Raw genomic sequence first — 24573 nt, 5'->3', positions numbered from 1 at the left:
AGCATCTTCACTCACCCCTTCCTCTCACCAAACACCACACTTGGCAGCCTTCAGTCCTGAAAGACCATTTTAGCAACTGGGAACACTCTTTGGAGGGATGATAGATGACTTAGCACAGGTCCATCAGCCAAGTCTATGGGTGCATACTTGTGTGCATACTCCATAACCTGGGGAAGTGCCATGCGGGTTGCTTTCCCTGAGCTGGCTGTAATAAGGTGATCTTGAGAAGTAGAGTTCCTAACTTACCATCCAGATAAAAGCCATAAAACAAGACAGAACTTATAAATAACACAAGTAAGCATGACAAAATGTATTTGAATAGCAGTAGATAGCAGTAGATAGGAAAGATAAGTAATAATGAAGAAGAGAAGATCATGTCCATCATGTAATAAAAAGATTATGAGGAAGTTCAGAAACAACACGCTCTGAAATTGTTAACAGAAATTCTTCTCTTCATAAGAATAAATATTAACCAACAAAGCTCATTCACATGAGACAGTGCTTGAGGCTAAGACCATAGCAGGATCTTTAAAAAGATGAATCCATGATATAATACAAATATTCATCATTAAAGCCCAGAGTATTTTTCTTGACTTTTTTAAGAAATGCAGCTTATGTGTTCATGCCAACTTGTTTGCACATATCAACAGACATGCACACACTCCTCTCCTCTCACCAGTAACTTGTAAATCTTGTCCAGCTTTAGCTATATTTAACAGACAGAGGGATATTCAAGAGTTTGGTAAGTTTTGTGAAAGCTTGTGGCCATGTAGTAGAGAGAGTTCCCAGCAACCCAAAAATTGGAGCAGCATCTCACTGATTCCTAAAGCATCAGAGAATATGCCAGAACAGCTTCAAGTCATAAATCCATATGGGTTGAAGCTTACATTGGGCAAGAAGAACATCTTTTAACAAAACCAGTGATGTACATCCTTTTCCTTCAGTGTCCAATCTAACTACTGACTAATGGATATCTCTCTTAAAAGTAAGTATATCCATTACTGGTTTTATGGCACTGGCCAGCATCAGGTCAGAGAAGGGATCCCAGTCTAGGTGGACTGTTGTTCTGACTATTTATACTTCTGCCTCTGTATGTTTCTTCCAAGGATCTCTGGTTTAATGGGATTAGCTTTTTACATTTTCTTCCATTTTCACCTTTCCGTAGGAGGCATTTCAGTACAACTTGGAAACTGCTCCTCTTTGCTGACTTGACCTTTAAGATGTTCACATGAACAACTTCTAAAACCAGTTTGCACGCATGGCTTGCTGGAAGCTTAGCGGCCCCAGGCACTTGCCTTGTCTGGAGAAATGTTCCTGAAAGTATAGTATCACTGATTTTATATCATTCAGGAAGTCCCAATTTTGCCTTTGCCACAAGTAAAGACAGAAATTGTCAAATGGGGATGTCTAAAGTTGCATGGCAAGCTCTCTCTTTATTCTGCTCAATAAAAGTAACCTATTTTCAGATATGGCCCGCACAAACAACTAGTGCTGAAATCAGTAAGAATAGTGTATCCTCAGCAGTTCTCAAAAACAGGCTTTGTGGGGAGGATCTAAACAGGATTTAGGGAAATCAACCCTGGAAACCAAGTTTGTTCATTTGGACAATGCATTTCAGATGTCATTGTTCGCTTGCTTTGTTTTCTAAAAGCATGTTTCTACTTCTATGTTTGGAAGATAAGATTAAAAATTAAAGCCCCTGAAACAGAACGAACAACAGCTTAAATGAGAGAGATTCACCCTTCAGGCAATGCCTGGCCCCAGCTCTGCCATGCCACTGCCTCTCAGCTCGGCACAGCACAGCACCGCACAGCACCGTCTGCCCCCTCTCCCTTTCCCCAGGGGCCGTGCTGGAACTACGCAGTCAGCTTTTATGCCATCCCAGCCCTTGTCTTAGTGGTCACGTGAAGGACCACAGAGAAAGGCCGTCACCTTTGAGTCCCAGAAACCTCAAGGGTGAGGCTGACACAGGGGACGCTCCAGGGGAATCTCTATGGGAAACAATGGATGTAGGGACAGAGAAAAGGGAAGGAGGAAAAAATATGAAAAATGTACTATCTGTAATCTGGTTATTCTTCTGTGAAGAGGGAGCACCCCAGAATTTTACAGACCAATATTCATCACTCAACTAACAGGGACACAGGAAAAAAAAAACCCAAAAGCCACAATGATTTATTAGCTTCTGTTAAATCTTTCCATATCTGCCACAATCACACTAAAAGGGTGACTAAGTTAAAATATTAAATAAAGCAAGGCAATGTAAGCAAATAAAGTGAAGCAATATATGAGAGGGAAATTATTTGGATCACTTTTCCTGTAGTGGTTTTGACAATACTTAGGGACGGCTCAGAAGATTACAACTTGGCCTGCTTTCAGAATGTATTCTGTCCCCACAACACTTAGGCAAACAGCTCACTGCAGCCAGGGTTTTTTAAATTATGAGCATTTTAGCAGTGTAAAACTCACCTGATACACAAACAAATTTAAAAATAATTTCCTTCCTGAGAAACTGCTTGGCATATTACTGCTTAAGAATCTGCCCTAAAAGCTTTTGAAACAATCAAAAGCATGCAAAAAAATAATGTAGAGAACACCAAAATTGAGTTGTTTTAGACTGAAAGAAAACAAAGACAATTTCGTCTCTAATGGTTCCTAAAGCCTTTGCCTTTCTAACTTTCTAATGTTCTCCCTTGTGCTATTCTGTTGTGTCTGTAAAACAACAACAAAAAAAAATCAACATATATATCCTTATGATCATATATCATAATTTTTCATATCATTATATAAATGAAAGGTCTTCTAATGAGTTTATGGAATTGATTACAAAGAAATGATGTATTTGGTATTTGGCCTATCTAAATAATGGATAGTTATTTTTTTCAAAATATTTGCAAAGATATTTTTTTTCTAATAATGCTTGCAGGAAGTACAGACCATGTGTTCTTAGAAAACCGACATGCTTGTGTTTATCAAGATCAGCAGTACCAGAAACGAGCAATATTTTCACAGGAGATTTATTCTACACTGAAAATCATGCATTTAAACATGTGTGATGTGCATCAAATAGATTCTCTCCCAGAAAGGTATTTCACTGCTAAATGGTCACAGAGCACGTGAAGGGAGCTGTTTCATGCAATCTTTCCCATACAGTCAATAATATACTTAGATCACAGAAAACTGAATCAAAAAACATGACAGACAGCTTGGGACTTCTCACATACCACTTACAATTATTCTCTACAGTAACTAAACTCAGCATTCTTATTTAAAAATAAGGACATCTTTAAAGTGTTCACTTACTCTGCCAAAGCTGTTGTGTTGAAGGGATTATCCTGAATGCTGAAACAGAAACAAGAAAACATCAGATAAATCAGCAAGGCAGGCAGGCTCCCTGTATCCTTCTCAGTTGTAGGAACACATGCACAAACATGGCATTGCAAGGCAAGTCTCTCTGTGTCAGCTCTACATGCACGGCTCTACCTTCAGCTGCTCTGCACATGCTCATAATCAAGGAACCATAGGGATTAGCCCTACAACACTCACAAAGCCCATCCAGCAGCGCTGTGAATTAATACAGGGATGGAGGTAGTCTGAGAGGCTCAGAAAGGGATCATATTCTTTTATAACTGTAACAGTGCTACTAATAAAGGCTTAGGTTTACAAACAAGTATTTGGCATTCAGTCCTTTAAACGTTTGCTCTGTGTTATTGGCTCTCAAACACAGTTATTTTTATTACTTAAATAGGGCTGCTCAGCTAAAATCTCTGGAGGTTTTATCTTCTTGTGTAGTGGTCTCTTACACACTCAGCTCACGGCCAAACCCCAGGGGAAGCTATGAAAAAATAATCTGGCAGAAAGGACAGTTCAAGTAGCAAAAGGCTATTAAGCTAACAGCAAGCAATAGATGAAACCATTTCTATGAAAGGAATAGGCTGCTGTGCTCCTGCAACAAAATGTTTCAGACCTGATGTAATACATTCAGTGGGGGTCAACTCAGGATACCAAAAACTGCTGGGTTTGAGGCAGTGGTGGAATCCCCCCTTGAACAACATCTCTCAAATCGGATCATCCTGAAATCTTATAGCAGCAGGGGAAAAAAAAAAAAAAAAAATCTCACTGCTACATACCAGAGCTGTGATACTTTTTTTTTCCCTTTGGGGGGAGGTGGAGAAGGCAATGCAGACAACAGTGTCTTACGAGCACTCCTGTTTGTGACAATGGCTCCTGGCGGATGACAGCAGCAAGCGGAGCAGGGACACCAGGAGGTGCAGCGTCCCCCTCCCGGCAGCAGCTTGTGCCGCTGCGAGGTGTTGATACACATTTCCCAAGCAGCAGCAGCAGCCAGGAGCCACAGCCCTGACACTTTCCCTTCTCTCACCAACCGGGCTAACAGCGTATCTCATCTCTGCCTCTTCCCAGCCTTCCTACCTGCTTGCACACACTACTTTGCTCTTTTCTTTCCCATATATGTATATATAATGTCAATTTATATAATTGCACAAATTACCTGGGGCGTCAGAATATCACAGCCAGTCTGTAAGGACTTCTGCCCTACAAAGTAGCGGGTTTCATGAGAGAAGGGTGAACAGAAAAGCTAAATTTAATGGTTAGCATTTAAATCTTGCCTCAGACCTAAAATTTCAAATTTTTTCTCCTCCTGCTTTCAGTTTCTTGGCCCCTGGCTTTACCCTGCCTAACAAGGGAGAGCCGAAGATGGTTGAACCTGCATCTTTGCTTCCCTCTAAGTCTCAGGTGCAGGGAAAACATAATACTGATGTTATCTCCTTGTTTTCAATAATGACATTAAAGTCAATTAGGCCTGTAATGCTATAAAACATTGCTCTTCAATGTACTAAAATTTTCAGTGCCAGATATATGTCGTCACCACATTCAGGTGACGTGTCAGGTCTCTCATCATCCTGAAGTCCCAATAAAAAATAATTCTACACATGTATGTGAAGTTGTATGTGAAGTAAGCTTTAGACTTCACCACTGAGCAGGTACACTTTTAAGGACTTTACATTCTGAAGTAATTAAAATACATCTTTCTGAAATTCTGAAAATAAAGGCTTTTAAATCAGTTTTTTTCCTCATTTATACTGAACAGTTTAAGTGATTCATATTTTTGCAATATCATATCCATGGAAAAATGCCTTCTTTGTTAAAAAGCTTCCCATTTTATATCCAGCTTTGTTCTTATCCTCTTTTGGCAAATGTTGACCAAGCCAACATAAACATCACATGCCAGCTCTCAGCTGACAACAAAGATGTCGGAGAACTACGAAATGAACATATTTTGGAGACACCAGGATTCAGAAACATGTTGCTGTTCACTTCCGAAAATTTGACTAATATATTGCCTATTTATGGCTGACAAATAGATCGGCAAAGAAATTCCATTCTTTATTTGTTTTGTATCATCAAGAGAATTCCTGCTAGGTCAGGAGGAAGACTGAAACAGGAATCACGTAGCCTCCAGATCAGTTTTGCACGTAATAGAGACACACGCTCAATATAAATGATACGTTCATAAGCTCAGAACAGCATTAATTGGCACTATAAGCATGTATCAGGCAGTGAATGCTTTACAAAGACAGTATGGTCTGGTTTCAGAAGACTGCAAAAGAAGAGAGAGGTAGTGAGACAAAAGTGGGCAGAAGTAGTTCTGGCTTCAGGAAAATGGAAGAGCATGCAACAATCAAGATCAAAAGGCCAGAAAAAAAAAGAGGGAATAGTGAAGCTTGCCAAGCTACAGTTGTCTAAATCGTCATACACACACACCCCACATACAACCCCCTGCAGACTTTGTGGCAGCTTGGTTTCACCTGCAGAATAGAACCTTTGCCTCAGTTTCCAGAATTTGCTCATCTCAGGAAATGACTGTGCTCTCTTAAGGGCATTGCTGACTCAGGTAAATTATGAGGCCTTTCAGCCTTAACTACAGAATAATGGAGAATTTGCTTTGGGAAATAAACTGCATGTTTAGAGGGAGAATTACATATTTACAAAGAACTCTAAACTCTCTAAGGTTCTAGGAAAGTTAGTATTTCTGCATTTAATATCTACTATCTAATGACAAATTCAGTGCAATCCTGTAGGGTCTCATTAGCATTTATTGCAAGACTATTTTCTTTATTATTATTTGTTATTCCACAGAGTCCAAATTGCTTGTGCTGAAATTGCTGCATCAGAAGCAATTACATTTTGCACTATGGTTAGGCCATACAAGGGAGCTGCACTAACGCCGCCGAGGGACGTGAGAGATGCGGTATGACACTCTGTGCACGACGAGGAGCCCAAGGTGACTCCCTCCAGCTCTGGGAAGAAGTTACTCATGTTCCACTACCCAAATAAAGGGAAAGTTGGAACAATCTGAATGATCTCCCCCCTACTGCCTCTCTAAGATGAAGTCAAGCTGCCAGAATCAGCTGAGCTCAGAGACTCATAAAAATATTGAGCAAATTTGTTTGCCATGGAGTAAGCGTGTTCCTGCCTAGTAGCAATACCTTGAAGTGCTCCAACAGTCCTTCATCTCCCTCTCAAATTGTGCCAACAAGGAGCTGCACTCACTCCTACCTGTATGCATACACAGCGTATACTTTCATGGCCAAAACACATTCAACTCCGGCAAGGAGCAGATTAAATATGCTTGCTTGTCAGGTCACATGGCTACTTCTGAGGTCACATTTACAACAGAACACTTTTATTTAAGCAGAAAAAAACTTGAAGGTCTCTGCAGTAACTCATCTCTGCCTTCAGCAAGTCTGTTCTCTTCCAACACACAGGACTTTCTTAGCTGATAAGTGTAAGGATCATTCTTGCAGCAAAATGTTAGCACTGGGGATCGTCCCAGTGCCTTGCCCTTTCTTCAAAAGCGATCCTGCGGGATACTTTCTCTATTTTCCAATCAGCAAGGCATAAACCAAGGAGCTGCCATGTGAAAGAGAAGTCACATGTCTCTTGCCTGTAGTGATAAATACTGAATGCTACACTCTGCGGCTCAAAATATTCATGTGTTCACTGACTTGCTTTCTTGATGTGCAGTCTGCCTTTTTACGGGTAACATTCTCAGAGACATCAGAAAACATCTTAAGACAAATTAAACTAAAATACAGCAATTACATGTAGGAGTTGGTCAGTGAGCACTTGATCCAGTTTCTATATCTTTGATTTTTCTCAGTGACCTAATTAGCACATCATCTGAGTGAATGGACCTCGGGGGGAAAAAGCATTCAGCTGATCTTGCTGTATGTCTTAAAATGCGCAGACTTTTAAGTCTCGAGCTGAGCTTTAAGTGCAGACACAGTCGTCATAATCCAATCCAGGGCAATTCCATAAGGCGTACACATGTTGGGTTGGATAAAGCTTTGTGCAACTCCACAGACCTTCAGGGTTATATTTGCTGAAGATATTTGAGTGAGCAATCAAACTGCATATAGTTCCTTACCCAAGCCTTCTAAGCAGTGGGCCCATGAATCCCATACACACTCCCACAGTACACCCAAGTTTGCACTGGGGAAGGTACATCTGCCCTGTAGCTCAAAAGGCACAGCCATACTTCAGTCAGATCCCTGCTCTTTTAAAGGGAAAAATATGGAATTTGTGCAGACTGGAAATTCTGATTTGTGAACGACTGCAGTGCCATCACTTGGGTTACATTTCAAGCACTAACCCTGCCAACGGGGAAACCTCCCAGGAACATGGGTAATCACTGGGGCAGGGAGCCCACACTAAGCTCCTTGCTGGAAGGCTACACTGCTACTAGTGCCCTGGTTAATTAGCATAAGCCTACTTCATATAGGTCTGCTGACTTGAGAAAGTGTGCTAAGCAGGAGATACAGAACTGTGCCTCTTATTTTGTTATTGAAGAACAGGGTGCTTTATGAAGTCCTATCAGCTCTGCTGAAAACCTCTGTAGAGATGCCCAAGAATCATTATCCAGCATGCACTGGGCTGCATGATAAACCCAACCGTACCAGTCAAACTGGTGCTAGTGACTGAGCCATTATACACACTAAAACTTGCTTAAATGTTGTCATCCACTGCAGATAATTTAATACTGCTACAGATGACAAAACTATTTCCAGCAAGTTTACACTAGACTACTTGACTAGACTAGTCAGGCTAGACTCGACACAGCACTAACCAGTTTCCTCTGAGCATTGCAATATGGGGAAAAATACACACACAGACATATGCCCCCCGCCCCAATTCTACTGAGATGCCCAGAATGCTTCAACAGATCGCTACACCTAAAAGTAAATATTCTTATTTTAGAAGCCTTGATCTTTACCGCAACTTACTTCAGCAAATAACAGAGTTGCAAGAACAACCTCTCTGAATTAATTGATCTGCCTAACATGTCTGCAAGCTCACCGTGTTCCTTTTGCTTGTGACAGTAGGAAGAGAAGAGAGGCAAATAAAGGCAAAGGCATTGTAAAAAATAATACTTCCCTAGAGCAGAGCACGTGTGGAGAATGTGTTTAGATAACATCAGCAATGGGGGTTTTTTGTTTTGTTTTGGTGGGTTTGTTTTGGTGGTGGTGGCCTTTTGAAAGTGTGTTCCCTCTTTTTTGTCGGAGCTATCTAATAGAGCAGGAATGCTGCAGGGTCACATTCTTCCTTTACACTCCCAGTCTAATTATTTTGGAGGCTTACTAAAAACAACGGAAAATGTTAACAGTATTAATTAGTTTACATATAGTAAAGTTATTTAGAGGAAGTAGCATGTTGTTTAAGGAAAGCCAGAATTAAGAAGTTCTATACTTTGTGTTTCTTCATCTGAAGACAACCACAGAGAACTAGACAGCTCAGCCAGGAAGAGATTTCACTCTTAAACATTCAAGAATTTCCTCTTCTTTGTAAGAGTGCAGATCTTGCTGAACAATTTGAATGGGATCATATAAGTACAGATTGTAATTTATGAGCAAGAATGCCAAATCAAGGCTTAAATGTATAGCTTATCCAGCATTTTCCAAAATTTAATGGAAAGGTGAACTTGAGCTAAACCACATTCTCAAAAAGTTGACAGTAAAAGGGAAAACCAAGCAAAGAGCTGCTCATGCATTCAAAAAACATTAATGCCTTTTTCTGCTGGGTCTGTAGACGAGTGGAGCCACACAATTTAGTTCTTGTTAAGCCCAGATACGAGAAAGAAATATGCAAGATATGTATGATTCTTGGCTGTTTCTTAGGGAGATAACCATTGCCATCTAGAGCAATGCTGGTTATGCTGGGTAATCTACTTGTTTTCTGAAAGCAAAGAATAAACAAGAAAGCTCACACTTTTTTTCTCAGATTTCCCTTTGCAGAGCTCTTCCTTACCACCTGGGAATCCAGTTGTGTAATCTGTGTGCACATACACACACACGCATGCATGCACGTATAAACATGTTTATTTCTCTTCCAAACATCTATTCACAGAACCACAAACCTGAAAGACTTCATTATTTGCCTTTTTCCACATCTGTGTGTCATAGTATACATACTTATGAGGTATTTTGCAAATCTTGGTCGCTATCCTCCATGTAACTAGCAGAGTAGTACATACTACCTTGGTTCACCTGTAGCTCTATCTTCCCAGCAGCACAGAAGCCAGAATGATATAAAACAAAATCTATACCAATGTAGAAGTCACATAATAAAACAAACTTACAGCAATTGCTGCCTGATGTCAGAGCAGTGACACATAGGCAACATCTCTTTAATTAGCATTATAAAAGGGCTTCATTATCAGCAATTATGTGTTTTCAAAGGGCACCTGGCCTTCTCCCCAAGCATGCAGGTGGGTCACCACAACCACTGATTAGTCCTATTGATATCTGAGGGACAGGTCAGGTAACATTAAAAATAGATTCACACAGAATCCTCCCAAAGCCTCTTTCTAGTTTACAAAACCTGTCTCTGTGTGTATTTCTGTGCTCTGCCTACAAGCAGAAACACCAACAGGCTGCTCTCAGAAGGCTGGTCAGCTGTACCCGGGGCCCATGCCAAGCTGTGCTAGTTTACACCACCGGAGGACGTTGCCCGCAATATTTGCCTGTGTCCACAGAAAGGCTACAAAGCTGGTGAGGGGTCTGGAGGACAAACCTTATGAAGAACAACTGAGGGAGCTGGGGTTGTTTAGCCTGGAGAAGAGGAGGCTGAGGGGAGACCTTATCACCCTCTACAACTACCTGAAAGGAGGTCGTAGAGAGATGGGGGCTGACCTCTTCTCCCTGGTGACAAGTGATAGGACAAGAGGAAACGGGTTCAAGTGATGTCAGGGGAGGTTTAGATTGGATACTAGGAAACATTTTTTTCACTGAAAGGGTTATTAAACATTGGAACAGGCTGCCCAGGGAGGTGGTGGATTCACCATCCCTGGAGGTGTTTAAAAAAAGGGTAGATGGGGCACTTACGGACATGGTTTAGAAGTGGTTTTTGTCAGGGTAGGTTAATGGTTGGACTTGATGATCTTAAAAGTCCCTTCCAACCTCAGCAATTCTATGATTCTATGATTTATAGTCCAGCAGAGCTCCTCCCTTTGATCAGATGTGCCTTAAAACTTTTTGCGTATAAAGCCAAACATACCCTTCAAGTCCTTGAATATTTCTTTTTCATAGCTTGCTTCCTGCTTTGTATTTTTGTGGCACTGCAGGAAAATCTAACTGGTACAGACAGATTATGAAGTATTAATGTAGAAGCTAATCAGAGATGTGAAATGTAGAACTATACCATTATATGCCACTTAGCTTCAAAACAAACTGCTTTCTGTTTATGAATTTAGATCATATTCAGAGAATTCCAAATAACCACTACTGTTTGTGTGATACTAAGAGTGACTAATAAAATTCAGAAAGAGAATAGTAATAAATGCAGTTACAAAAGTATAAACTGTAACTTAAGACACCTGTAGCATAATAAATAACCAGAACCACTTCTCATTTGGAAACAAAAAAAAATATGGGCAGTAACACATGGATGTTTAGGAGTGAATTTAGCTTTACACTGCACTACTCTGCATGTTTGAAATAGCTGAAAAACTAAAGATAACATTGCTTCTTACATCTGAAAAAAAAGGAATCTCCATTTGCACACACAAGATACAATTGTACGAGACATGGGATCCCACAGAGGTTTTTGACTCCATTCACTGCAGTCAGTATCTTTATACACACAAATCTCATTACTCCTTTGATGAGTCTGTTAATTTCAGGGGCTAGAAGGGTCAGAAGAGAGGTTGATGTCATTAAGTCAAAACTGATGTAACAAGTCCTTTTCTGAACTTCCTGCATGTGTCACATAAATATAAAACCAAGACAGACTCAACTTCTCACAGGCCCCTCTGGAGCCCCCTCTAAGCCATGGTAAAAGCCTTACCAAGAACAGCATTTAGTTAACTTATTTCTGGCTGTCAATTCAGCATTATGTTTTTTCCCAGCTATCTTACCTCTCATAGAAAGGAAAAGCCATCCACATGGCAAGCAGTTTTGGACCACGAGAAAAGACAGAAAAGAAAAGAATGTGGTGGGCAAAAGGAATGAAACTGGTATTGGAGGACATAACAAGAAGGCATGAACAAAATCCAGAATAAATACAACAAACGTCATAAGCAAACAATCACAATGTAAAATACAGTTGTGATGGGCAACTGGGGGAGGTCCATTTACTTCTGGACTTTAGTTCATCTATATTTGTGGGCGTTTATGAAGCTCCAGTTGCTCATTCGTATTTCCACCATGGAAAACGCATGGTAATGAATGCCACTATTTATTTTTCCAAGTTGTTTTCCTGAATTTCTATTCACTATAATGTATAGTCAATTACATTTGAAAACCACTGATTCAGACCATTAACTTTTCCAATATCATGATCCATTGACATCAGAAAAGTCTCATCAGTTATGCCTTACACGCCTGCACTTGAATTTCACTAAAATGATGTGAATAAGCCACTCAATAATAGCAGCCACAGTCAGTGGTGAACTCCTGCTCAGCTTCTACCTTGCTGGTTTAATTTCTTCTCATAGCAAGTAGTCTCCTCTATTTGGCTTCTATTTCTATCCAGACTCATGATCTGTGCTGGTGTCCTACCACCTACTATTTTAACGTTCCAGAAGGACAATGCATTACTCCTCAGCACAGACAAAAGTTTGATCTTTCAAAGTTTGAGAAAGTGTTTAACTCTCAACACATTTTGTTTTGTTTTTCCCAGTAAGCAAAAAATTTTTTTTTCTCTTTCACATGGAGGGAAAGACAGAGGAAATTCTCTTTCACCCAAACGTACATTCTCAGCAGGTTATGTCTTTCAACACGGTAAAACAGCCAGGACGGGACACAGCACTCTACAGAAATTAAATAATACAATTCTGTTACATAATATTCAGCTTTGTGGCATAAAACCAGAACCATACAGAAAATATAAGTAAATGGCACAGAGATATCTTATACACGTTTGAATTTACCTTCTCATTACTTAAAAGCATTTTCTTTCATATAATGGTTGTTTGGGGAAGGGATAAACCTGTGGCAGGCACTGAAACACAGGCAACACAGGACCTAATTTCTATACAAAGCCAAGGAAATATCCACAGAACCACACACCATCTGTACTCTTGGCTTTTTTATTCTCCTGACGCACTGCGTACTGTTTAAGTGTGTGCGCTTTTATCTTGTGAGCTGCCTTGGTTCCCTTGCTGTGCAAGAAATATCCTGAGATAGCACCGAGCTCAAGCATGTTTGCAGACATGCCTTGTACCAGGACCCCTGGGACGTCTCCATTTCCTAGGTAACGGAGTTTCTTGACCCAAATAGCAAGATCTGAGTTCTGACACAACCAGACCACAGGAGATCTACCACCCATAGCACCACAGAAAGGTCCTTACCACAGCTCATGATTTTCATGGGGCCAAGCTTTGCAGCTCTTTACAGCTCCTCAGGGGAAGTCCTCTTCCAAGGACCAAGACAAATCTCACTTAATGAGAGTTTGCAAAAGAGCTGTATTTTCATTCTGACTTAGAATGTCTCACAGACGTCTCCAGAATTAGTTCAGTAAATTGCTGTAGCACACATAGAGGACAGCAGTCAGTCCTTTGGTTATAAAATGCATTCCATGTTCTCTTTTCAGTTGGTTATTTGTTTTAATATGTTCTCATCCCAGGTTAGCAACAGCTTTTAATGCTCAAAAAGAATTTGAAAACAAGAATTTTCTCTGGGATGACCTTGTGCAACTTTACAACAACTGACGACACCGATCAAATGACCTCTCCTCACATAAATTTGGTCCCAGTGAAAACTCTTTGTGACTCAAGTATTTCCTGTATAGATCTGCTGAAAGGAAGCAGAAGCATATGGTAAAGATATTTATGCAGGAAGAAGCTTCACCACTTTGCTATCTATTGCATTAGTTTTGTTACAAAAGGGCAGTGAAAATTACTTTTCCTGTTTGAGGCATTTAAATCCTTTGTTGTAAAGCACATTAAGTGCTCTTCATGACATCATCACATTTTCCAACTCAAATTGTCTGTCCCCTGACCTCTTTGATAAACTAGAGAAATTGGTTTTGGTTTTACATTATTCATCAGAGAAGTAAAAATAAGAAAAACTTTTTCATTCTAATTTTAATAATATTTTTCATCTAGCAGTCATGCAGCACCAGTCAGCAAGATACCAGTCATGGAAGAAAGGTTTATTTCTAGGTGAGCTCTCATCCATTTTTGGAGAGAATCAGAGTCTTTAGAAAAATTCTATAAGCAGAGTCAGTGAAAAATAACAAATAATCCTTGAAACCATGACTGTAATATCTATTTTTTTCCTGTAAAGATTACAAGGAAACGATGTCTTGCCTTTATATTAACAGAAATGCTGACAGTACTTATTAAAAAAGAGCAATGAATATTGCAGTCTAAATGTAGGCATATTCAGGAATATTCAGAGCTACAGTAACTTCCCTCTCTTTGCTGATGCTTGAAGAACTACAGCCTACATTTTCTAACCCAAATCCAGGCTCCCAAACCCACATTTAAGCACCTACACAGTTTCAGACTAATTTTAGGTAGCCACTAAACTGAAAACATTTGGCCAATACATATTATGCTAGTTTTGTGTCTAGAATGATGGTTGTAAAGGCGCTGGGATTATGCCTAACACTACAGCTGTGTTGATGCATGCACACTATAAATATAGAAGGAAAAAACCCAACACATCGAAACTAGCTTCAACAGTTATCAAGCCATCAACCCAGTTACCATCTCAGGACATATTTGTGCCCCCCTTCCCCCCCCCCCCCAATTTTTTGGTTCTTCATATATCATCTCCATTCTGTACAACTACCCCAAAGCTCCTGTCTCAGCCACTGTAGGTGGCAAAGGGGCTAATGTAAACCAGAATGACTATTAATATCTCCTATTAACCCCCACAGAAATGGTGCAAACCATGGACTGACAGTGAGGTCCCTTACTTGTTTGTCTCTCTCCTCGACTCAACACTTGGCACATACTTCATTGCTTGTTTACGCAACCAGCCACTCAAGTGTTTTGAAAGAATGGGCCAAATAATGACATTGTAAACTGCCCAATGTAAAAACATATTGAGACAGGGCACCACGCAGAGTAGGGAAAAGCCATTCTCCAAAGCAGTAATAGTTCTTAATACAGCATTACTCATAGCTGCATGGAGAAACAGGAAAACCAGATAATCTATAGCTACCAAAAAGTAAGCATGACTCAATTCGAATGACTCATGGGTGTGACTAACCTGTTTAATAGCTCTCTTTTAAAAAAAAGTCAGCCTTTATATCATTTCTGCGTGTTCTTTCTCAATTGCCTTGCATTCCATAATTTTAAAATGATTACCAAAGCACGATCCCAGTGTAGATCTAAGGAAATCACAATGATATATAAATGTATCTTAAAGCTTTAAATAAAACATACAGTAAGTAAGCATCAGGAAAGCGTATTTGTCTAGAATCTAGCAGATTATTTCTTAGGCAAACATAAGACAAATACAACTGAATGCCAGACTGGAGGGATGGAGGGTTGAGTCATGCTGCTATCAGGTGCCTATACCCTGCCTGCAGGTGCTCTACAACTCATTGCTCCATCGCATTATAGTTTTGCGCAGTGAATTTCAAGCAGAATAAAAAAGTAGCTGAGTCCTCAGAAGAAAATGAAGTCAGGAACAGCAATGCTTTTAAGGAGAGCTTGAGGAACAGTCATCTTCTGGCAAAAAGCATTTGCATTTTTAAATCAATAGGGATATTAAATCTCTAAATGAGAGGAAAATTTAGAGATCATTCACTGTTATCCCACTCTTCAATATAGAGTAAACATTCCTCCTCATACACCATTAAAATGAATCCCCACTATTTAAAAATGTTTATAAAACCATAACTGCTCTTTGCACTTGTGATGTAGAATAGGCAAATGAATTTATTACTAGTTCATTTTTACAAATAATCTTATGCCAAAGTCAAAGAGCAAGCAAGCAGAAGAAAAGGAACCAAATGAAACCTATTCTCCAAGTGCATCGCTAAAGAAAACTTTTTAATTTCAACTCTTACCACAAAGTGTCCTGTCACCCTTTGCAGCAAATGGTGTTCATATCCACCCAACGCAGCCAGCACTAACTGAAAAGGCTGTGAAATCAGCTGAAGAGACATACTGAAATATGGTGCTGTAATTCATCTACTCTATCATTTGGTGAATCTATAGAGGTGCCACGTTTCCAAATTACACTTACATCTAAAACTACACATACAATAAATCATCCATGCAGCATTTCTCAACAGCCTCTAAGCAGGTTTATCTGACATTGCCACTAATGGAAAAGAGGATTAATGGGCTTTATTATTATTTATTATCCTCCCCTTGACTGCAGAAAATCCAGTTGCTTTTCCCAAGTTGTTGCTAAAGGCCTTGATCTGAATCCCTACTTACAGCCTTAGGTGGGAGAAGCATGAGAAAGGAAACAAAAGGTTTGTGACGTTACTTGTGGGATCAGGCAGTAACCACGGACACACTAAATTTAATCCATACTGTATGGAGCACTTGATTGATTAATAACTGCTATAGACTAGTCAAGCATCTCTCTCCGCTATCTGGGAGAAAATTTCCAGGTAATTTGTCAGAAAATATTTACTTATGTGTGCTGATGAATTCCTGCGTTTCCACTGTCCTCAGCATCCTCACTTCCTTGCTTGTGCAGTGTACAGTTGTCAACTAATCTGAAACTGTTTCATACTCAAAAGTATGATAAACTGATTACAATTAATGCAGCAGTCATTGTGATAAACCATATAATACACCTTCAGGAGTTGCATCTTATGCATCAAAGCTGCAGAGGCTCTGTAAATAATAAATACGCCAATGTAGACATATTCAAGCTCTCACCCAAATACCTTTTGGCTTGCAGCAAAATAAGACTATAAAGCATTTCCTCAGTTTATTTTTAGGAGGTGGTCATTTCATTTTCTGGGAGAAATCACATTATGCAAAAACTAAATTATGCAACCCTACATTTCATTAATATTTTTTTTGTTGGCAGAAGCCTGTTCCAATTTTCAAAATCCATTATGAATGTAGGGAATGATGCCCATGAAAAGAGTGAGTCACAACACTGCTGCCGCTCGAAATGAATAATCATCAACTTTTTTCATAATGTCCTCTGAATCTGTGCAAAAAATAACTTTCCGCTTTAACAAGAAAACTTTGGGAAACAGTAAAACTGGAAACACGTGTCTCAGATTTAGTCTCAAAAAATAGTGACATTTTCCCATATTATTTTAAAGTAGTCTTAACAAAATGAAATACTTGTTATCCGCAATTTGTTGACACGGCAATACAAATATACTCCCTCCCATAGCAGTGAAATTACATACAAAACATTACGCATTTACAAAGAAATTGGTAAAAATTTCAGACAGCTACTGAGGAATTCCTGCAGATCTCAGTCAGCTATCTGAACAGGCTTTTTTAACCTGGCTGTATTATAACAGTCTGCAAAACCTGCAAATGAAAAGTCACAGCAGCTGCCCTTGAGCTTAATTCTCAACCTCTCTCATATAGTGAGTGGCACAGGACTTCACCAATAACAGTGCCACTCCTCTGCTCTAGAAGCGCAGGCCTGAGATATGCACATAATAGCCAAAGCACGCAGCAATCCTGATCTCCAACCTTTTCCTGGAAAGCTGCCAAGCTGTTAATATGTTAGATGCGAGATTCCTCACCATGGAGCTCCTCGGGGATTAGCAGCTAGATTAGCCCCATGCAACAGGAAGTTCTGCTTTGCTCTACAGATACCCTAAAATTACCTTGCTATCTCCTACATTCTTGTATTCTCTTCACCGGCTTCATCTCCCACTTGCAAAGCTGCTGGCCTCCTCAGGCTCTCAGGAGCACAAATCTTAGAAGTTGTTACTTAAGGTCTCTCTTTGACAATTAAAGATTTTAAGGAAATAACCTCAAAACGTCTCATATATAAGCAGAACGCTTGGTTCTTCCATAAGTCATAAGGAGGCAAGCAGACAGTCTGCTTCCAACTTGGGACCATTGCCATCATTTTCAAGTGTCATTATGGCATTGATGCAGACAGCACAATCCATTTCTTGGTGCAGAACAGCCACCTAAGCCACGAAGCATCCTAAGAATCTTAAGAATCATGTAGTTCTCATAACTCAAACCATCATCCAGCCATCTGTGTTTCTATATATGTTTCCACAGTGCACAGTTTTCAGAATATAATTTTTGCTATTCCTTAGGTCAACAAGACATATTCCTTAGCAGGAAGAAATCACCCAATTGTAAGATTAAAAACAACCACACAGTTTTGAGAATCTGAAAACCTGTCATCAATCTTGTAAAACATTATTGTAAATCCATTTCAGATACAGACACCAGCAACATCTACATAATAAAGTATCTTCCTACTATCACACACACAAACACAAATTAGAAATATATCAGTCCTATTTCAACGGAGCTTCGCATTATTTGCTTTGAACTGTTTTTAACAGGACTTTGCTAAATCCCTAGATGTTGAATATGAGTTTGAATATTCTTTTCCAATGCTATTCAAAGTAAAATCAACACTGAAAAGGTCTGGAGCCATAGACAGGGAGATGAAAAAAATGACGTTACTTCCTTAAAAATCAATCTAAGAGAAATGAAGGGGACAAAAAAAAGCTAGTGCCTGGCAGGGATGTGCTGATGCTCTCAGGTTTACTGACACTAACCCGCTAAAGCCCCTTGTTCCATCCACCATGTATGCAAAAAAGCCTTTTGACTTGTGGGATCAAAATCAGATTCAGGGCAAGGTTAAAAAGGGAGAAATGGCACTGCTCTTACACCTGAAAAAATTAAAAGGTAATAAGTTGTTGGGGGTGAGGAGTAATATAACCTGTTAAAAGATTGAAAAGGGTCTAATTATCTCAGTTCATGGTTGTCAAGAAGGCTGACAAAACCTGAATTGTTCAAGTGGGGGGGGAAGTTGCACTGAAAGAAAACGGAGGAGAGGGGAATCAGTCTCATCTTGAACTTGAAAAAGTGAAGACAGAGAATTGAAAAGACTGAATCTTGATAAGTTTCCTGTAAGCACAGAAAGAATTAATTATGATAACAGAAATATTAGACTAGAAGAAAAAGCACTGATAAGAGCCAAGGTAACTTATCTTTCCTGTATTTATAGAGACACACTTTTTTTTTTTTTTTGGCAAAACCTGTAATAAAGACCCTGTTCAGATGAGCAATCTTGTGAGTGACCTATTCTTATTGTGCATTGTAAAGACACTGTCATGCTTGACATCATTTCCAAGTGTATTCAAAAATAGGCTGTAGGATCTCGGAAAATTTGCAAATCTAATTAATCCAGGGCAGAGGTTTGGGGTGGTAATTATACTTGCTTTAGTTTGCATTTCATTCAATGAAATGAATGTTACACTATCTTTTTCATTGAATTTATGCTCAGAAATATGCATGACCATGAAAAGCCATCTGGTGATTCTAGGCATGGAATCAAGCCCAGTGACTGCTCTTTAACCTGAGCCCCTCAGATAGTTAGGATTCAATGTTTATGAAATAGATACACAGACAGTAACATATGCAAACAGGAAAACACAATCTGCATTTCTCCTTTGTTTATATATTCATTAAACTGGATTTCTGCATGTGCAAATGATCAGTTGGTTGCATAAGTGTGTGTGCAATACTTATTTGCATTAAATCATGATAAAACTAACGCAAATTATATGGGACACAGACTTTTTTCATATGTGCCTCTTTTGATCTTCTGGCAGATTGCTAATACTGTGGGTTTTGGAATATTCTATGGAGTACAGTTTATAACTTAACCTCTGTGACCTTGGAACAATTAGAAATAATTATAGAACTGACTGATAAGAACTTGGATTAGAATTAAAATTAGAATTACCATAAAATCAAAAAGAAGTATTTTAGTACCCATTCTCCTTTCTGGATGCGAGAAAAGCTAGTTAAAATTTTTTTTCATTTATTAACATAATTGTTTGAACGTTTTTTCATATAAAACTACCTCAGGTGAGTATACGATTTATACTTTGTTTTATATTTATAAGAGCTACAGCTAGATTTACATTCTAATTCATTCTCTCCTGTTGTCAGCTCTAATTTGCAGATGTCATGCACATAGGCTTTCACTCTAAAACAGAGGCAGAAATTTGGGCATGTTCAATGTTTGGAAGACATTCATATCTGCAATGATAGGCTAAACAGATAGGGCAGATGAGACAGGAGGATAGAAGTAAATTACAACTTGATGTTACCAGAGTATCAATTTATTTGGAAGCCAGTATGTTTTCAACAGTGCAGCATAAAGGAGTCATTTTTTCTAGTTAGAATACTTCTGTCCAGCTGGATTGAAATACTTCTGTAATACTTCCTAATGTATTGATTTGTTTAAAAATGTTTGATTTTTGTCAAATGCTAATGCATGAAATCAGAATATGCCCAGCTAATTCATATATGGTGCCTAAGAGCAGCCCTTGTATGGGTTTCTAGAACTAAACTAAAACCACACTTGTTCAGAACTCCACCAGTTAGTCATCAGTGACAAACTGATAAAAAAAGAAGAGTACCAACACAGTACTTATTTTTATCCAAAATAAAACATTACCATTTTCAGATTTTGTTTAAAGGAAAAAAAATATGAAATAGTCTCATAGAATGACTCTCCTTCTTTTCTAAGTCTCTCAGCCTCCTACCATTCCCAAAATTTGTGCATACGTGGTACTGGGAATCACAGCTCAATCTGCCTGTCCTGGAGTGTGAATAAGCACTTTGGCTGTTCATCTCCAAACAGTTTGCCCCAAACCGTTGGCTAAAGAAAATTAATCTCTCCTGACCTTTTCTGTTAAACTGTTCCAGTTTCTACCATAACTCAACACAAGGGAGGATTAGGACTCTGGGTGCATTTCTTGGTTTAGTGACACCCAATTGCCCACAGGAATCCCATTGCCCAAACTCAAACATTATAGAAATGTTTCAATGAGCTTTGAAAAATTACTTGGGAGCTTAGGGACTAAACTTTTCACCAAATGCAATCTGCACAAAACTGCACTCTTTAGTCAGTATATTATTCTATTTGCAAGGCACAGTAAAGCTCTGACTAAAATATATATTGCTGAACGGAAACACAGCCAAGTCAGTCTCTGGCTGGAGATGGCCTGAAATCGATTCAAACATCCTAGCACTAATTATGTCTCACTTGAGACATAACGCCAGCCAAAAGGAAAGAGTAGTTCAGGAACTCAGGTGCCATTCCTGCTTTCTGAATGCATCCTCACATATGACCACATTCAATAAATCTGTTCATCCCTTGAGGGGAGAGATGTCACACCCTGAGCTCCTGTCCTAGTCCTACCACACCAATGAAACGAGTAGATACTCTTCTGGAGGACGAGGCAAAGATGTGCTAATCTTTTTCCACAACAACTTTGTCAGACAAAATGAAAAGCCCAGTGCCATTCAACAGAGATACTACAAAGCAACCAATGTCCTCCATCAGCAGGCTACTAAACAGACATTTATACAGTATTTTGCAGAGAAATCCTCAATTATAGTTTCCCGTCTGAGAGTAGTGTGACACAGAAAGAAGTAATAAGCCCAGTTTAACAGTGCAATTGCATTGCTTCCAGTCAGTTCATTGCATGTGCAAAGAAAGGACTTCCACAAACATAAGTATCTATATAGATGCATCCAGTTTTAGTTTCTAATATTCACCATTAAAGGCATAAGAAATTTAAAATTGGCACCAGAACTCAGATATTTCAGTGGCACTGATTGTAATATTCTTACCACTTGCAATAACTTTCAGGACCAACATCATTTTACAAGCAATGGTATTCATTAGAATACTTATGGCACTCAGTTGCATATATAAATAGAACAGTGTGCATAAAGCTGCTTTAAGGCCAAACCCACCGTACATTCACAACTGAAAAAGAAGGGCCATAAAGTGAGAACCAACTCAAGATGGAATTTTGGTTTTGACTGACACGAATCAGAAGTGTTGGTTAATGAATTATTCCCAGTGATTTAAATAAATGAAATGTTCTTCCTGCCTGGTGTACTGTAGGCATTTTCACTTGATATTTCACATCAGGTGGATGAATCACATGTGTCTTGATCTTCCCTCATGGAAAACCTTGACTCATCTTCCCAGGCACTACTAAAAACCTTAGCATAACACTCTTGAAAGCAACAAGCACAGAGAAACATCTACAAATTATTTGCTTATCAACAGTTATAAATATTTTTAAAGGAATATTTGTTTAAAAAGGCAAAACCAAAAGCAATATGCTCTGAAGCCACTTGATGTTACAGCAAGCTGTGCTCAACACACCACCCCGGTGGGACATGACAAGGGTGATGTGATCTGTCACTGAGTCTTGCATGGCCTTGAGTCACCTGCAGGCCAACCGACACCGTGTTCGGGTACCCACAGCTATACAGGTCTTTGCATACAACAACTGCATCCCATCTAACTAGAGCAGAACTGCTGTCATGTCCCTTGGCTCTAACGTGCCCAGCATACTCCAGGCTACCAGATGCTGCAATGCAGACTTGTTTTGCCTGTCTAGATGTTCTCTGGGAAATTGACCCAGCTAATTTATGACCACTATGCTGTCAGAGCATCATAAACTACTTGCTCAAGTCCTAGTGATGGGCTCCATTAATTCTATTAAAACACAAATTTCATATTAGATTTTTGATCTGTTATTTTGACAAAGCCCGAATTCTTGGACAGATAATTTTCATCAAGCATACATTATTTTCTGCTAGGATACACTATATATTCCATTCCAAATTACATAAAACCTCTGTGCAAACTAATGATATCTTATCCCCTGCGATACCTTTATGTACAATAAACAGTCCCACAGTTCCTAAATTATTCAACATAATGTGCTCTAGAAGCAGAATTTGCTCATATTTCTTTAGGTGTCATGTAGTTGGAAGACACGTGGTTCTCTTTAACCCGTTCCCCAGTAAAGGGGCACTCATTTGGTTAACTTTAAGCAAAAGAAATGTATCTTTTCCTTTTGTCTTCACTTTCATATTTTAAACTCATCTAGGAGGTATGAATCACCCTATTTTACCGTCAGTTCAAGCCTCACAAATAAGCACATCACAAAAGCTAAGGAACTATGACAGATGACAAAAAGCACTGTATAGTTGAAGACAAAGAAAAGAGAGAGACAAATTAGTTAAGTGCTGGAGTAAATCGTCCAGGGATGTTGCTCAATCTCCATCTCTGGTGGAGAGATCAGGTTAGACAAATGTCTGTAAGGAATCTTTTAAGTGGAGCTTACCTTGCCTTTGGGCAAAAGTATGGATTAGATGACCTCCTGACATTTCTTTCAGATCTGTGAGTCTACAAATATAGAAGCATTAATCACTGCCTGTCTTTAGAGTAGCCTTCATGGCCCTCCTAACTCTCAGGATGACACTCAAGAAGAACTGCAGCTACTATAGCAACATCACAGGGCTACTTCACCTTCTTCCATAGGGCAAAACAATGACAATTGCTAATAGTTCTGAGACTTGCTATAGCATGTGCATTTTTGTCTTCAGCTGACTGTATCCTACCAGATAAGACCAAGCGTTTTAAAGGATTTCAAGCAACAGGCTTTCTAGTTGGCTGGCAGAACCTTTATAAATCATCCGATGAGAAGCAAAAAGCAATATACTTCCAGGGCTCAAGGAGCTGTGGTTTTGAGAGCTGCTTGAAGGGAATAAGCATTGAGGGAAGGCCTTCTGCACCTGTAGGCTTCTGGCACTGCCCCAAGACCATCTGTGCAAAAACCTGTGGGAAGGGGAGCTTTATCCATTCAATGTATTAAATGTTTTTTCTGTTCTGCTTTGGTGCACTGATACTTCTGTTCTCGAAAGTCTGCCACCTTTCAAAGCATCTACTACAAACTAAAATAATGCTTTCCATTTTAAAGTTTCCTTAGTAGGAGCTAAAGGATGGTAATAACAGCATGAAAACCAGGCACACGTTTTTATCACCTCCTCACTGCCCAACATCTCCAGGTCAGAAACAGGTTTTCAATTTCTTTTTTGGCATCCACACCAGATCTGTTTCAGGAACACACAGTTCTGTATGAACAAGAAATCCAGAAATACAGGCAGTGTCTTTGTGGAGCAGGCAGACAGAAACTGATACTGTAATCCTTCTGAATTTTAGAAAAAAAATGGGAAAGTTTTAAAAAATAATTATTTCTTATCCCAAAACTATTCATTCAATTATACCTAAAGTATAGCTTGGAATGTAACAGGCAAACCACAGGAGAAAGCATTTCCAGAGTTCAGGTTTTTTTCCTTCACCATACACCTCAAAGTAAAAGACAGCTGATATAACAGAAAAATAGCCTGACAGATTGAGAGAAGTAAACAGGGAGCAATTCAGAGAGAAGAAAACAAGACCGTACTTGCATTTTGTTCTTTCAGCTTTAAAGTGAGCACCTGGCTGAAACATTATGAACTGTCAAAACAGAACAGTAGCTTATATTTCCTTTGCATTATTAGATTTTTGTTTCTATTTGTAAGAGCTGATTAGTCCCAAATGTTGAAGGAAGAAGAAAACAGCACATGCTGCATTCAGGAAAGTTTTGCCATGCTTCAGAGTGGGCAATGGAGGTCAAAGCCGCAGCTGCTTTGTCAAGTAACAAATACTTAATCTATTGTGAAATGTGTGTTTCATTAACATGGATATTATAAATGTTTCATGAGTTTACTCACATTCAATACTCATGACTATTGACTCCCAAGAGTTTCAAAGCTTTCTAAAACTTTTTGGAAAAAAAAAATTATTTATTTTTTACAGTAAATTTGGTTGCAAGACTGAAGTCTCTGTGATCAGCATCACAACTGGACACTCGCTGTTACTATAAATGTAATAAAAGGCAAAAATTGTTTGGGGGTAGTTTTTGCCTTTTTTTACAGTCAAAACTTTATTACTATGAAGTATTCTGATTAGGTTCCTCTATTTGTTTTTTTAAGGCACTAATTAAGACCAAAATCTTTGATTATGTAACAAATAATTTATGAACAAAGTCAAT

At 39.1% G+C, this 24573-nt stretch overlaps 1 protein-coding gene across 3 annotated transcripts in view; it reads right to left on the bottom strand.

Moving 5' to 3' along the window:
* FAM13C (family with sequence similarity 13 member C) overlaps positions 1-24573 on the bottom strand; it is a 130950-nt gene that overhangs the window by 53902 nt on the left and 52475 nt on the right. For 2 of the 3 annotated variants that reach the window (XM_054207318.1, XM_054207319.1), the window contains exon 1: positions 3301-3418. In XM_054207318.1, coding sequence (XP_054063293.1) covers positions 3301-3362 — 62 coding nt within the window. In that variant the 5' untranslated portion in view covers positions 3363-3418. Of the gene's footprint in view, positions 1-3300; positions 3419-24573 lie in introns of those variants that run through there. The other variant, XM_054207316.1, reaches the window with a different exon arrangement.

Source organism: Rissa tridactyla, chromosome 6, assembly GCF_028500815.1.
Source record: "Rissa tridactyla isolate bRisTri1 chromosome 6, bRisTri1.patW.cur.20221130, whole genome shotgun sequence".
Lineage (NCBI taxonomy): Eukaryota > Metazoa > Chordata > Aves > Charadriiformes > Laridae > Rissa > Rissa tridactyla.
The sequence above is the reverse complement of the archived record's forward strand: the minus strand, read 5'-3'. Positions and strand labels throughout refer to the sequence as shown.